The 13,831-nt window shown below is 55.5% G+C and overlaps 1 protein-coding gene across 5 annotated transcripts in view; it reads left to right on the forward strand.

Annotated features, from left to right (window-relative positions):
- Positions 1–11,084, forward strand: part of IKBKB (inhibitor of nuclear factor kappa B kinase subunit beta) — a 47,182-nt gene extending 36,098 nt beyond the window's left edge. For 3 of the 5 annotated variants that reach the window (XM_059049113.2, XM_059049114.2, XM_067022660.1), the window contains exons 12-21: positions 70–184; positions 814–937; positions 1,406–1,557; positions 1,715–1,776; positions 2,774–2,883; positions 4,021–4,070; positions 4,156–4,255; positions 4,425–4,572; positions 6,308–6,435; positions 8,652–8,946. In XM_059049113.2, the coding sequence (XP_058905096.1) occupies positions 70–184; positions 814–937; positions 1,406–1,557; positions 1,715–1,776; positions 2,774–2,883; positions 4,021–4,070; positions 4,156–4,255; positions 4,425–4,572; positions 6,308–6,435; positions 8,652–8,853 (1,191 nt within the window). In that variant the 3' untranslated portion in view covers positions 8,854–8,946. Of the gene's footprint in view, positions 1–69; positions 185–813; positions 938–1,405; positions 1,558–1,714; positions 1,777–2,773; positions 2,884–4,020; positions 4,071–4,155; positions 4,256–4,424; positions 4,573–6,307; positions 6,436–8,651; positions 8,947–9,781 lie in introns of those variants that run through there. The other 2 variants (XM_067022661.1, XM_067022662.1) reach the window with 1 other exon arrangement.
- Positions 11,085–13,831: the final 2,747 nt, after the last annotated feature.

Consider the following 13,831-nt stretch of genomic DNA (forward strand, 5'->3'; position numbering starts at 1 on the left):
CCCCCTTGTTGCTTGAGAAAAGGAGGGGCTGGGTCCACGAGGCCTCATTTTGCTCTTGTCCCTTTGCAGCTGAACGAGGGCCGCACCCTGGACATGGATCTCGTTTTCCTCTTTGACAACAGCAGGGTCGCCTATGAGACCCAGATCTCCCCACGGCCCCAGCCTGAAAGCGTCAGCTGTATCCGTAAGAACAGCGTGATCTTTTAAAAGACGATTACTTACAGTGCTTGGGACGAGGCTGGAGGGAGAGCCCTGGACCGAGGGAGGGGTCCCCCCTGAGAAGATGAGTCCCTCTGGCCCTCAGGCAGCCTTCCTCACTTGCACCCGTGAGGAGTAGCCCAGGTGAAGAGAGGAAAGGACATCCACCTTCAATTAATGTCAACCTCATTTAAACAGAGGACAGACAGTACTGCCCACAGGCCCCTGAACTTGAACCACGTGACCATTTTCTTGATTTTGGAAGTCGTCTTCATATTTTAATAATCGATACATGCACGCGATACCAAAAAATCAAAAAGATTGTACGGTTGGCAGTAAGTGCCTCCGTCTCCCCAGCTCCCCAGGGAAACCACTGCCGCCTGACTCCTGGGTCGACCTCCCGGGGTGTTCTGTGCGTCTGTAACTTTTGACGTGCCTGTGCTCCACCAGGGCACCAAAATGTCTGCGACGGTAACCAGGCCCAGCACCCGACACGGTTGTGTGGCAGCAGAGCTTTACATAACGGAGCAGTGTAGACGTGCCCGCGAGCTCCGCGGGCGGGAGGCGGTCTGTCACAGGCGCCGCTCCCTGACTGTCCTGTGTGTCTCTGGCCAGTGCAAGAGCCCAAGAGGAGCCTCCCGTTCTTCCAGCTGAGGAAGGTGTGGGGTCAGGTCTGGCACAGCATCCAGGCCCTGAAGGAGGACTGCGGCCGCCTGCAGCAGGGCCAGCGCGCCGCCATGTACGTGCCCGGTGGTTCGCCTTCGCTTGCTCAGAGCCGCCCGGTGGCCGGGCTGCAGGACGGTGGCTGTGGGAGAGCCATCAGGGCAACGCTGGTGTGGAAGGGTGGGACGGAGGGAGGCTCCGTCAGAGCCGACCAGGCCAGTGTGGTCAGCGGGCGGCGCTGGGAGCACGGAAGGGCCCGCTGCAGCGTGGGTCGGCCGCCCTCCCCGGACCGCCCTGCCAGGCCGGGCTGACTCCTGCCCCGGGTCGTGGCTGATCTGGGTCCCTTTGTGTGGCACTTGGCCTCACTCCTGTTTGGGAGCAAAACGTCGTCGCCCATTGCCGAGGGCCGGGAGATGGTCGTTGCGGTTGTAGCAGTTAACGGCAGGGGCCTGCCGTCGTGTTTGAGCTGGGTTTGCTATCGTCCGGGGACGGGCACTTGGACACCAGAGCCACCCCACGGTGCTGTTTCTCGGGGCCCCTGCAGGATGAATCTGCTCCGGAACAACAGCTGCCTCTCCAAGATGAAGAATTCCATGGCCTCCATGTCTCAGCAGCTCAAGGCCAAGCTGGATTTCTTTAAAACCAGCATCCAGATTGACCTGGAGAAGTACAGCGAGCAGAAGGAGTTCGGGATCAGTGAGTGCGCCCTGTGGGACGCGTCTTCAGAGGCCGCGCCTGTCTTCTTCTTTCCGAGGTGTCTTCTGTCCCCTTGCCGTTGGATCGCTCGTGTTCTGTTCGGTTTGGGGATGCTTCCGTTTTGCTTTTAATTTATTTTCCTTCCATTCTTCTTCAGCGTCAGACAAGCTGCTGCTGGCCTGGAGGGAGATGGAGCAGGCCGTGGAGCTCTGTGGACGGGTAGGAGGCAGCCTGGGGTCCCCGGCCCGGCCGAGGGCGTGAGGCCCCACACTGCCGTCCCCCCCTTTCTCACCGCGCGCTCGGTCGAGCTTGTATGTCGAAAATGAGATTGTCCTCCCCCAGCTCTGCGCCCTCAGCTAGGACTTGCTGGAAAGAGGGGGACAGGCAGGGGGTGGGGGACAGTGCAGAGGGCCCTGCCGTGGCAGGTCCGGGAGCTGCACAGCTTGGAGTCAGGATTACGACATGAATCGTCCTCTTTCCACGAGAAGGGGCCTCGGGGGAAGGAGCACCACGCCGTCTTGTCAGAGGTCGTCCTGACCTCCTTGGGACAGGAAATCCCCGGGAAAGAACGGGTCTAAGGGGCAAGTCTTAGGACAGTGTAAGTCAGATGCCACTGAAAAGTGTTGAGTATGAGGCCAGGGTGTGGCGTGGCAGACCTCACACAAATGGAAGACTGTGGACCCCAAGGCTTTCTCCTGGGCTTGGTCACCATTTTGCCTGTGAACTTGGGCAGGGGGTTTCACCTCCGTGTCTTAACGTCTGTTTCTATAAATCGGTACCGACGTGCCTCCTTAAAGGTGGGTGTCCATCGGCAGTACCTTGTTCAACCACAGGGACACGAGTGCACCCCCAGTCTTGGCACTCGTGGGTGTAAGCCCTGAGATAATCGACGAATTTGGAGAAGAGAACGTGCCCCGGCCTCTTCTCCACGCCGGGACCGGGCCAGGCCCCCACCTGCTCTGTCTCCTCTCGCCCTAACGCCCTCTGAGAGCCTAGTTTACAGTGGAGGAAACGGCAGCGCGAGGTCGGGTGACCTGCCCGAGGGCCACACGGCTGGCAGGTGGCCGAGCCCAGATCCAACTGCAGGGCTCCAAGTCCGTGTCCCTTCCGGCTGGTCAGCTCAGGGTCTGCGGTGAGGCCGGAGGGCTCCCCCGAGAACCCCATGTCTCAGGAGTTGCTCGCTGCGTCCTTGGCCTCAGCACCACTCTTCCTTCAGGAGAACGAGGTGAAGCACCTGGTGGAGCGGATGATGGCGCTGCAGACCGACATCGTGGACCTGCAGCGCAGCCCCATGGGCCGGAAGCAGGGCGGGACGCTGGACGACCTGTGAGTGTGTGTGTGTGTGTGTGTGTGTGTGTGTGAGCTGTGTGAGGGTGAGCCTGTATGGGAATGTGTGTGTCTGTGTGTGAGTACGTCTCTCGTGTGTGTGTGGCTATGAGTGTGTGTGTCGGGATGGTTCGAGTGCGGTCCCAGTGGGGCCCCGTGGGCCCGTTCCCCCCGGAGCTCGGCCCCTGGGGGGTCGTCTCGGCACACCTCCGTCACCCTGAGCCTCACAGGATAGAGAAGCGCCGTCTGACCTCACAGTTATGGGGATCAGTTCAGATAACGCTCCCAGCGGTGGCTCGTGAGCTACGGAGGCTGCCGTCCCAGGAGCCTTTGCTTGACCAAAGTATCAGATTAGACGCCAGGGCCGCCCAACCCACCCTCACTCGGCGTGGCCCGAGGAGCAGAAAGTAGAACGGGAGGAGCCTGGCAAGTCTTCCTTCGAGTCTTGATCAGGGGCTTGGCCTTGGCTCCGGGGCGGGGGACGGTGCAGGGGGTGCCTGGGCAGAGCAGCCCCGCCTGCAGCCCTGGGAGCGGGCAGGAGGGGCAGGTGAGCCTCGGGGCCCCTCGGGAGCTACCTCCTTGGGGCTCAGCCGTGTCCTCTGACGCTTCTACTAGGATTCTTAGGACCAGACGCCGAACATCAGAAACTTCGTTATTTGTAGTCCATATTTTCTCAAGTCATTTAACCCTTTACTCTCCTCTGGTTTTCCAACGAAAGTCACCCCTGAAAATGTCAGCCCGTCTTACTGTGTTAGGGGCACAGGGAGGGCGTCTGTGTCTGCCGCTGGGCTTGAGTTTTCGGGGGCCGCGTTCTCCGGGCTGAGGTCCAGCAACACACCGCACCCAGAGTCCCGATGGCAGGAGCCGGGTGGGCAGGGAATTCAGAGGAGAATCCTGTCCTGAAGAGTCTCACTAGACCTTGGAGGTGTTTGAGTTTTGATAATGAGGCGAGCCTTCCCTTGTCATGGCTTTCACCTGTAACATCAGCAGGAACGATCGTTTGCTCCAGTCGAGATGTGCTGCCCGCCTGGCTTCTAGAAATCAGTAGTCCTGACGGCAGGAGTTGGCCCCGGCGCTTCAGGTGAGCTTGGTGACCTCCGCCCGATGCTGACGAAGCTGCTGTCTCGTGTGTTTCAGAGAAGAGCAGGCGCGGGAGCTTTACCGGAGGCTGAGGGAGAAGCCCCGAGGTGAGTGGGCCACGACCCGGGTCCCTCGCTACCCGGGCACCAGGCCAGCCCCCCGCGGACCGTGCGACCCCGTCCCTCTTTGCAGACCAGCGAACTGACGGCGACAGTCAGGAAATGGTACGGCTGCTCCTGCAGGCAATCCAAGGCTTTGAGAAGAAAGTGCGAGTGATCTATACGCAGCTCAGGTATCAGGCCGCCTTCCCTCCGGCGGGGTGTGTGTGAGGCTTCGCCCGCTCGCCTGAGCCCCGCGGGACCTCCACCTGCGGCGGCCGAGCGGAGCCGTAACTGCCGGGGCTGCGTCCCGCTTCCTCCGACCCGCGTGCCGCTGGAGCTTGTCACGTTTGTCCTTCGCAGCAAGACCGTGGTCTGCAAGCAGAAGGCGCTGGAGCTGCTGCCCAAGGTGGAGGAGGTGGTGAGCTTAATGGGCGAGGATGAGAAGACTGTGGTTCGACTGCAGGAGAAGCGACAGAAGGAGCTCTGGAACCTCCTGAAGGTCGCTTGTGTGAGTGACCCTGGGCGGGCCTGGGGGCCTCGGTGTGAGTGCGGAGGGGCGGGCCGGACGCCTGCGTCCCTGTGTTACTTGTGCGTGTGGCGGCTGTGGTAAATGATCACAGTTACCCTCAGGGTCCTGGAGGCCAGAAGGCCGCCGTCAGGGTGTCGGCGGGGGCCGGGCTCCGTCCGGAGGCTGGAGGGGAGAATCCCTCCTCCTTCCTCGCCTCTTCTTCGATTTCGGCGGCTCCCGGCACTCCTTGGTTTGTGGCAGCGTCCCTTCCGTCTCTGCCTCTGTCTCCACGTGACCCTTTTCTCTGCGTGTCTTTACTGAGTATCTCTTGTAAAAACACTTGTCGCTGGATTCAGGTCCCACCCAGATAGTCCAGGGTGGTCTCATCACAGGCTCCTTAGCCGCGCCTGCGAAGTTCCTTTTTCCGGACGAGGTCACGTGCCCAGGTTCCCGGGGATGTGCGTGCAGCCCCAGCAGTGCGTGCCCGTGTGGCCTGGTGGGTCCTGAGCCGGGCCCGTGCCGCGCAGCACTCAGCCCACACCTTCTGTGCCCGCCGTCTCGGCCCAGCTGTGTTGCTCAGAGAGAGCCCTCAGCACAAAAGAGAGCCCAGGACAGAGAAGGGAGAAGAGCCGGGTAAAAGCCGTGTGTCTTGGAAGCGAGCTGGTGGGACAGACCCCGCCGCCGTGCGGGCTGCAGGGAAGTTGAGGAGGTGACAGCAGAGCGACTTGGTCACGGATCGGGGGAGCGCGGCTGCGTAAGGTGGAGCGGCCGCCGCAGCCCGGGGCGTCAGAGCACCTTGGTCTCCTGCTGTCCCGCGGATGGTGCGGGTCACGGAAAGTCACTTAGGACCTCTGTGTGTCTGTTTTCTACTTGGAAAGAGTAAACACACCTCCCTTCTAATTTCCTTGTAAGAGCTTGTTAAGCGACCCAACTGATGAAATAGAACCCTCAGATCTCTCTGTAGTTAGAATCTGTTTTTTTTTAAAAAATGGATTTATTTATTTATTTATTTTCGGCTGCATTGGGTCTTCATTGCTGCGCACGGGCTTTCTCTAGTTGAGGTGAGCGGGGGCTACTCTTTGTTGCGGTGCACAGGCTCTAGGCGCACGGGCTTCAGTAGTTGTGGCACGTGGGCACAGTAGTGGCTCATGGGCTCTAGAGCGCAGGCTCAGTAGTTGTGGCGCACGGGCTTAGTTGCCCCGCGGCATGTGGGATCTTCCCGGGCCAGGGATCGAACCCGTGTCCCCTGCATTGGCAGGCGGATTCTTAACCACTGTGCCACAAGGGAAGCCCCTAGAAACTTTTACCAAAAAGCACACCTATAGATACAGAAACAGTTTCTAAACTGAAATGCAAACCATCAAATAGCGATGTTGACCTCTTTCTCCAGGAAGAGCCTCTGTCTCTTGGCCAGTTGTCTCATGAGAAAATACCCTGGTGTGGTACCTGGGACTTCCCTGGTGGTCCAATGGTTAAAGACTTCGCCTTCCAATGCAGGGGGTGTGGGTTTGATCCCTGGTCGGGGAGCTAAAATCCCACATGCCTCTCAGCCAAAAAACCAAAACATAAAAAACAGAAGCAATATTGTAACAAATTCACTATAGACTTCAGAAAGGGTCCACATCGGGGAAAAAAAGAAAAAAAACTTGAAAAAAAGAAAGTACCCTGGTGTGAATGCAAAATTTGAAACATCTGTTTGCTCCAAAACTTCTCTCTTCCTGGTTTTGTCGTCTAGAGCAAGGTCCGAGGTCCCGTCAGCGGAAGCCCGGACAGCATGAACACGTCCCGCCTGAGTCACCCCGGCCAGCTGCTGTCCCAGCCTTGCCCAGCCCCTGACAGCTTGCCCGAGGCCGTCAAGAAGAGGTGCGTCCCCGTTCGCCGTGCCCAGTGCGGGAGTCAGGGGCGCGTCGGTCTCCCGTCGGCGGTTCTGTGCGCGTTCCTCGGTGTTTGTCCCCTTTGCCGCGCGCTGTGGGGGCAGGTGTGGCGTTTTGCTCTCAGAGCTCCTCCTGACCTGCCGACTGTGGTTTCCTCGTCTGAGGTCGGGTTGCTCGTTGCTGGATGGGAACCTTGGAAGTGCTGGCCAGTCCCTGCTATCCGCTAGTCCACCCATCGCGGTCTGCTGGTACAACCGGGTCCCTGCGGGCGTGCCCTGGCCTCCACGCCTGGGCCGCATCACTGGTCCCTCCCGTGGCCTCTCCGTGCCCCACTCCTCACCTGCACCCCACCGCAGAGCTGGGAGCCGAGTCCCAGAGCCCTTCCCGCGAACGTGTCCCTCCCTGCTTCCCCGCCTCGTGCCGCCTCCAGGCCCCTCTGGTCAAATCGGTCTTCACAGGAGACCATTTTGATCGAGTTATTCCTCAGGTTATTTAGGGACCAGCCATGGCTTCCTGCTGCCTCGGGGTCAGGCCTTCAGGCCACCTCCGCATTCTGACCCACTGCTCCCGGGCAGATTCCTGGCTCTGCCGTCAGGGGTCTTAAAGTCTGGTCCCGACCAGCAGCATCGGCAGGTTCTGGGTACCTGCCAGAAATGCAGACTTGGGATCAGGAGCTCGGGGTGGGGCGGAGCAGTCCTGTTTAGCCAGCCCTGGCTGACCCTCCTGCACCCTGAGGTTCCGGAGCCTCGGCTCCGCTGACACCTTCCCCGGGCCGTCCTCCCTCTGCTCCCACCTCCTCCACGGCCCTGGCACACGAGCACAGGGGTCCTTCTCCTCCTGGACCACCTGTGGGGGTTTTGTTTCCGGTTCAGTCTCACATTCATTCAGCACCTTCCCTTTGCTGGGCCCCAGGCACTGGAGACGGTTCAAATCGGTTCCTGTGGGCAGATCCATAGAACAGAAAATATATTAATGATTGCCGAGGGCAGGGGGCGGGGCAGGAGTGGGGAGCGGCTGGTGACAGGTGCAAGGTTTCTTTTTGGGAGATGAAAACGTTCCGAAACTGGATTACCAGGATGGTTGCACAACTCCATAAATGCACTCGAACTATGGAATTGTGCACCTTAAATGGGTGAACTTTATGGTTTGTAAATTTATCTCAATACAGATGTTTTAAAAAAATCCTGTTCCTGTACTTGGGGGGTTTGTAGCCTCTACTGTTTTGGATTTTTTATTTTTAATTAAAAAAAATTTTTTTTGCCGCTTGGCTGGCGGGATCTTAGTTCCCTGGCCAGGGATTGAACCTGGGTCCTCAGCAGTGAAAGCACAGAGTCCTAACCACTGGACTGCCAGGGAAGTCCCTGTTTTGGATTCTTAATTCTCTCCCCAACTTACTGTTAGCTCCTTGAGGATGGTAAGCGGGTCCCGCGCCTCTCACGGGGCCTCTGGGGCCGGCCCAGAGCCTGGAGCCTGGTTAGTAGCCCATGGGTGAGTCTGGGCAGCGCTGTGCTCTGTTCCTTCCGTCAGTACCCCCTTCACGGTGAGAGGAGGGGGTTGAGGGCCCTTCCGCCTGGATTCGTCGCTCTCTTTCCATGAGATCCTCAAAGCTCTAGAGAAGTTGTCCCCGGGGGCACAGGCCGCTGTCTGTGTCTCCACGCCCTCGAGCCCAGGTTAGAAAGGACGGCCGGCTTGCTCTGCCCTCCTCTTTCTCACTGCGGCCGGTTCTCGGGGGGGGACACGTGTGTTTCTCATCAGAGAGCAGGAGAGAGCGCAGTGAACAAATCAGTTCCCAGAACTTGCTTCCCCCAGATCTCAACGAGCTGGGGACATCTGGGGAAATTGCGTTTCATGGTGTGTATATTTTTGTCCATTTCAAAAAGTGGAAGACAGGTGGTTCGGGAGAGATCTTCAGATTATGGCAGCTCGGAGAGAATCTAGTTAAGTCAGAAAGAGCTTTGTTATGAAGCCGGGTCGCTGCTTTTTCACGTTGGCAACAGTGACGCTTGTAGCTGGATCCGAGCTTCCGTGACAGCATTTAACTAGCCAGACGAAATCACTTAGGCAATAACATGGTGTTTTAAGACACTCAGCCTCAGAGTAACTATTTAACTTTTAAAATCTTTCCAGAAGCTCTTTAGCATACTTGTAAACACTTCTGAAAAGTTAACATGGACCACGTTCTAATGATTCCATCATTTATTTTAGTGAAGACCTCGTGGCTGAAGCACACGCCCTGTGCGCCCAGCTGGAAAGCGCCCTGCAGGACACCATGAAGGAGCAGGACTGGAGCTTAAGGGTAATGGCTCGTGGGAACCCCCGCTGCTCCACGCCCTTCCTTCCTACAGCAAACGAGAAAAAGCAGATCGAAAGGCGGTGCCGTGCGTCCTCGATCTCAGTGTACACTTAGGACGTTCTAGTACGTCCTTCTTATTCACCACGATAGCAGTGCTGATGACTGTTGAATGTGTGCAGTTACTTTATGTGCATTATCTCATTCCTTCCTTGCTACGCTTGCTCCTTACGGAGAAGGTAGCGTCATTGTGAGAAGGCCTCTCCCCTGCTGCACCTTCTGTACAATTGCCCGGCATGTGTGTGTGGGGGGTGCGGTGCTCGGCTCCGGGAACAAAGCAAGAGCCCGTTCCCACCCCGCCTCTCAGGGACTCGGGGCTTAGCAGTCCTCGTTATAGGGGAGCTGACCTAAAGAAAAACGAGTCCAGATGCAGGTACGTTGAGACAGAGCTGAAATTGCTGAGAGGATGCTAAACCATTCGCTTGGCTCTTTGGCCTTTCCCTGCCGATACAGTCCCATGCTAGGGTCTCCGGAACTTCTTCTTTTGGGGAAGAAGCGGAGGGGACACTGCTCATTGTAATCACTTCTTATTTATTCGAGTGTCCTTCTCTGGTTTGGGGCTTTCTGTGTCTCTTCTTGCTGTTCTTCCTCGTCTGAGCCGTGTATGTTTCGATCCTTTCACTGCCCGTTTGCACTTCTGCCAGAGGAAGAGGAAGTCTGACCAGGCCATCTCACCTGGTGAGGTTGGAGGTCGAGAGCTGAGTTTAGCCCAGGGTACCAGCTGCCCGCAGTGAGCATGAACCAGTGCTGTGAGCTGCGGTAATAATACTTAGATCACCTTCCCGGAATCTCAGGGCTCCAGGCCCATCTGAAGAAGAGCTCCGGCACGGTTTTGCAGACGTAGCTCTAGCTCAAGGGTACCCTGCAGAAACAAAACTGTCTTAATGAGAGGAATTTAATTTCCTTCTAACCCGTGCTGGTTGCCTCCCGAAGAAGGCAGATGTCTAGGTGGCCACGGTGTCCTTAACGTGCCCTTGACTTTCAGTCTCTAGACTGGAGCTGGCTGCAGTCGGGGGAGGAGGAGCAGGGCAGCCTGGAGCGGGCCTCCTGATGGTGGGCTGCCGGGCCCGAGGCCCCGAGGCCCTCTGCGTCGCGTCCCGCGTCCTCGGCACCCAGATGGAGACCTCGCTTCCCCAGCAGCCGTGGCCGTCACCGTGGACCGAGGGTGCGGCCCTCCGTGGCAGTGCCGGCAGCTTGTCTGCACGCTGGACGTCCTCCGCCGCAGAGGCCCAGCAGACGTGGATGCCGAGCACGGCATCCAGGGAGATGGAGCCACGGCAGCCGCTGCCTGTGCGCGGAGAGAAGTGCTCCAAGTACGGCGGCTCCACAGGCCACTGGCCACGCGTCTAACTGACTTTCAGGGCAAAGTATGGACAGCACTGGGTGCTAGCTGTCCTCTCCTGACCCCTCCTGATCTCCAGAGGCCTCATCCGCCTGTCTTCACAGCTAAGGTTTCATCTGGATCCGGCTTCTCTTGACGCCATGGATTCGGCCCAGCCCGGGCCCCCCTCCTCTTCTGAGTTCACAGCTGCTAACGTTTTCCTTCTGCCTATGACCTTGGGCGAGGTTGGGTGAGTGCTGCTTTCCCCGTCCGGAGTCTCTCCAGCCAGAGTGAGTCGCTGGTGCCAGGAGGGGAGAGCACCTCCCTTCCTCTGCGTCCCAAAGAGTCCCCGGGAGCAAGCTGCCGTGGAGAGGAAGGAAAGAAGAGGAAGGTGTCTGTCAACCACCAGCCGGTTGACCCCTGTGCCCACACCCCCTGCCCCTGGGTGTGGCCGGGTGGACGGGGCGGTGCCCATCCCTCGTATCATCCAGTGGTATTATTAAATGGGTTTGTATTTAACAAGCAGATTCTCTATTTTGTAACATGACTCAAATCCCACAGTCTATTTTTATAATACCTCTGGTTGGGACTTCTGAACTCAAAGTCCAACTTGAACGGAAAGTTTTATGAAACCGAATGGTGCCCATCAAGCAGTGCCAGAGCACCAGCACTCGCCTCTTTGACGTTTCACAAAGGCTGCTCCTTCCTATAGCAGCAGGAAAGCAGAGTGAGTTCAGATGGGAACAAACAGGCAAGTTTGGTTGGAGAAGAAAGTGGGACGAGAAGAGTTTCACAGAGTGCCTTCCATGGAGGCGGTACGGTGGGTCCCGTGTCAGGGAAGTCTGGGAAACGCTTCATGCTTTAACTGCCTCTTGGAGGTTCACCTTGTACACTGTTTTATTAAAGAATCTGAAAGATCTATAATAATAAACTGGCTTAAATCTGCCTAAATCCACTGTTTACCCAACTCATTTGACAGTAGAGCCTTTTTTTTTCTCCCGTGTGCATGTAACGTTGATTAACGTCCCAAAGAACTGAGTTTGATAAAGCGTGATTTTGGAAACACTGGTGAGGAACACAGTGGGACATTATACTAGAAAGGTAGGCTGGGACGGGGTCAGATTAGGGAGGGAATGAATGTGGAGTTAAGAGTCAGGGGCTGATTTTATAGGCAGTTGGGAGTCTGCCAGCTGAAGAATTTTGAGCAAGGAAGGACATCACCAAAGCTAATTTTTAAAACGAGTGATGTATCGCTTCTCGGCCTTTTGGCTAAGGTCAAGGGTAAAACGAGTGATGTAACTGGAATATGCTAATTGGTTGGAAAAGTGAAAATTCTGGAGGTAGGACTTCCACTTCCAAAAGGTGGAGCAGGGCTTCCCTGGTGGCGCAGTGCTTGGGAGTCCACCTGCCGATGCGGGGGACGCGGGTTCGTGCCCCGGTCCGGGAGGATCCAACGTGCCGCGGAGCGGCTGGGCCCGTGAGCCGTGGCTGCTGAGCCTGCGCGTCCGCAGCCTGTGCTCCGCAACGGGAGAGGCCACAACGGTGAGAGGCCCGCGTACTGCAAAAAAAAAAAAAAAGGTGGAGCAGATGTACTTTTTTCCTGTTCGTCCTGCTAGTACAGCTGAGATCCTTGGGCGTCATTTATAAACAAAGATAAGAAGACCCCAAAAGGCAGTGAGAAGGAGGCGGACCAGCTAGGGACCTTGGCCGTGAGCGGTGATGTGCTGGTGAGTTCCCTGGGTTTTCCTCTTGCCTCCTGTGTCCTTGACGGAGGCTGGAGATGCCGACCAGTGGCACAAACAGAGAAGCTGCTCTCCAACTCTGTAGATTCCGAGGTCTGCTGTAACAAGTCACCACAAACGATATGGCTTAGAACAGACATTTATTCTCACAGGCCTAGAGGCCGAAGTCTGAGATCAAGTCCTCCAAAGCCCCCAGGGGAGATTCTGTTCCTTGCTTCTTCCAGCTTCTGGTGGGTCCAGGAGATCCTTGACTTGGTGGCTGCATCTCTGCCCCTGTGGTCACATTGCCACCTCTTTTTCTATCTGTCAAATCTCCCCTGTGTACCTTTCATAAAAAAACCGTCGTGACTGAATTTAGGGCTGATCTGGATAATCCAAGATAAGTGCCTAAGAGGCACATAATTTGATCAAGACCCTTAATTTGATCTCATGTTTTACAATATAAGGCGATATTTATAGATTCTGGGGATTAGGATGTGGACATTTCTTCCTGGGTGGCCACCGTTGAACCCACTCCAGTCCACCATCTAGCCCCCCAAAATTCACATTCGTCACATGCAAAATACATTCACCCCATCCCGAAAAGTCTCAACCCACTACAGAATCAACACAAAGACCAAAATCTAAATATCATCAGCTCAGAGGTCTTGAATCTCGTCATCTACATCAGGTTTGGCAGGCTCTGGGCAGGATCCATCCTGTAACAAAATCCCTCCATCTGTGGGCCTGTGAAACTAGAAAACAATTTGTCTGCTTCCAAAATACAATGGCGAGATAGGCATGTGATAGACATTCCCATTCCAAAGGGGAGAAATTGGAAGGAATAAAGGAGTCACTAGCCCGAAGCAAGTTTGAAATCTACCAGGTTAAATTCCGTTAGGTTTCAAGTCCTGGGAATAATTTTCTGTCACTTGCGGCTCTGTCCACCAAACCCAAGGCAGCTTCACAGGCCTCTGCCTCTGCACCCACGGCTCTGCCCTCAGAGTCATTCCTCCTTTGTCTTGACAGCTAGCACATGTTTACAACCAAGTAACTCTGTCAACCATTTCCTGGCTCTTGAGTTTTAGAAGTCCAATAGACTTATTCCATCCTCTCTCTGTCCTTTTCAGACCAAGCTTGTTTCTGCTGATATAACGTTCTTAATAATCTTGTGGGTCTCCTGTGTATGTCATGGGAGTCCACACCGTTAACAAAAGATCCACAGGTCCTTCTTGGATAACTCCACTTCTGTTCCTGGCTTCTGCTGAGATGAGTGAGTGGGTCTGTGAGTCACACAAATAATCTCTTCAGCAAAAGATTATCCAGCTGCACCCTTGGACTTCTCTCCAACAGTGAGTTTTTTAATTTTAGCATCCTTCGCAATATGGATAGATGGAGAATCTCCTAAATCATCAAATGCTGGCTGCTTTTCTTCTTAACGGTTCTTTCTTCAATTTATTTCTTTTGTCTTTCATTTTACTGTAAGCAACAAGGAGAAATCATACTGCACCTTCAACACTTTGCTTGGAAATCTCTGCAATAAAATATCCAAGTCCATTGCTTACAAGTTCCGCTGTCCGCATAATGGTAGAACACAACGGCAGAGCCAAGTAACATTCACATCTACCGACATTCTGTTCATGATGATGTATGTATCCTCTGAGACATTAGAAACTTTTTCTACCATGCTTCTCACTTTCTGAGCCCTCATCATCAATTTCTTTAACACTCATTTATACCAATAGTCTGTTTAAGGCAACCTAGGCTTTTCCTTTCATGCATCTTAGAATTCTTCGAGCATCTAACCATTATATAATTTGAAAACCATTTCCACAGTTTTAGGGTTTTTTAACAGTAGCACCTCACCTTCCAGTACCAAACTATAACAAGTTGCCACAAACTGGTTGGCTTAAAGCAACAGGTACGTGTTCTCTCACAGTTCTGGAGGCCAGAACTCTGAAATCAGGATGCTGGCAGGACTGTGCTCCCTCCA

Source organism: Kogia breviceps, chromosome 20 (assembly GCF_026419965.1).
Source record: "Kogia breviceps isolate mKogBre1 chromosome 20, mKogBre1 haplotype 1, whole genome shotgun sequence".
NCBI lineage: Eukaryota > Metazoa > Chordata > Mammalia > Artiodactyla > Physeteridae > Kogia > Kogia breviceps.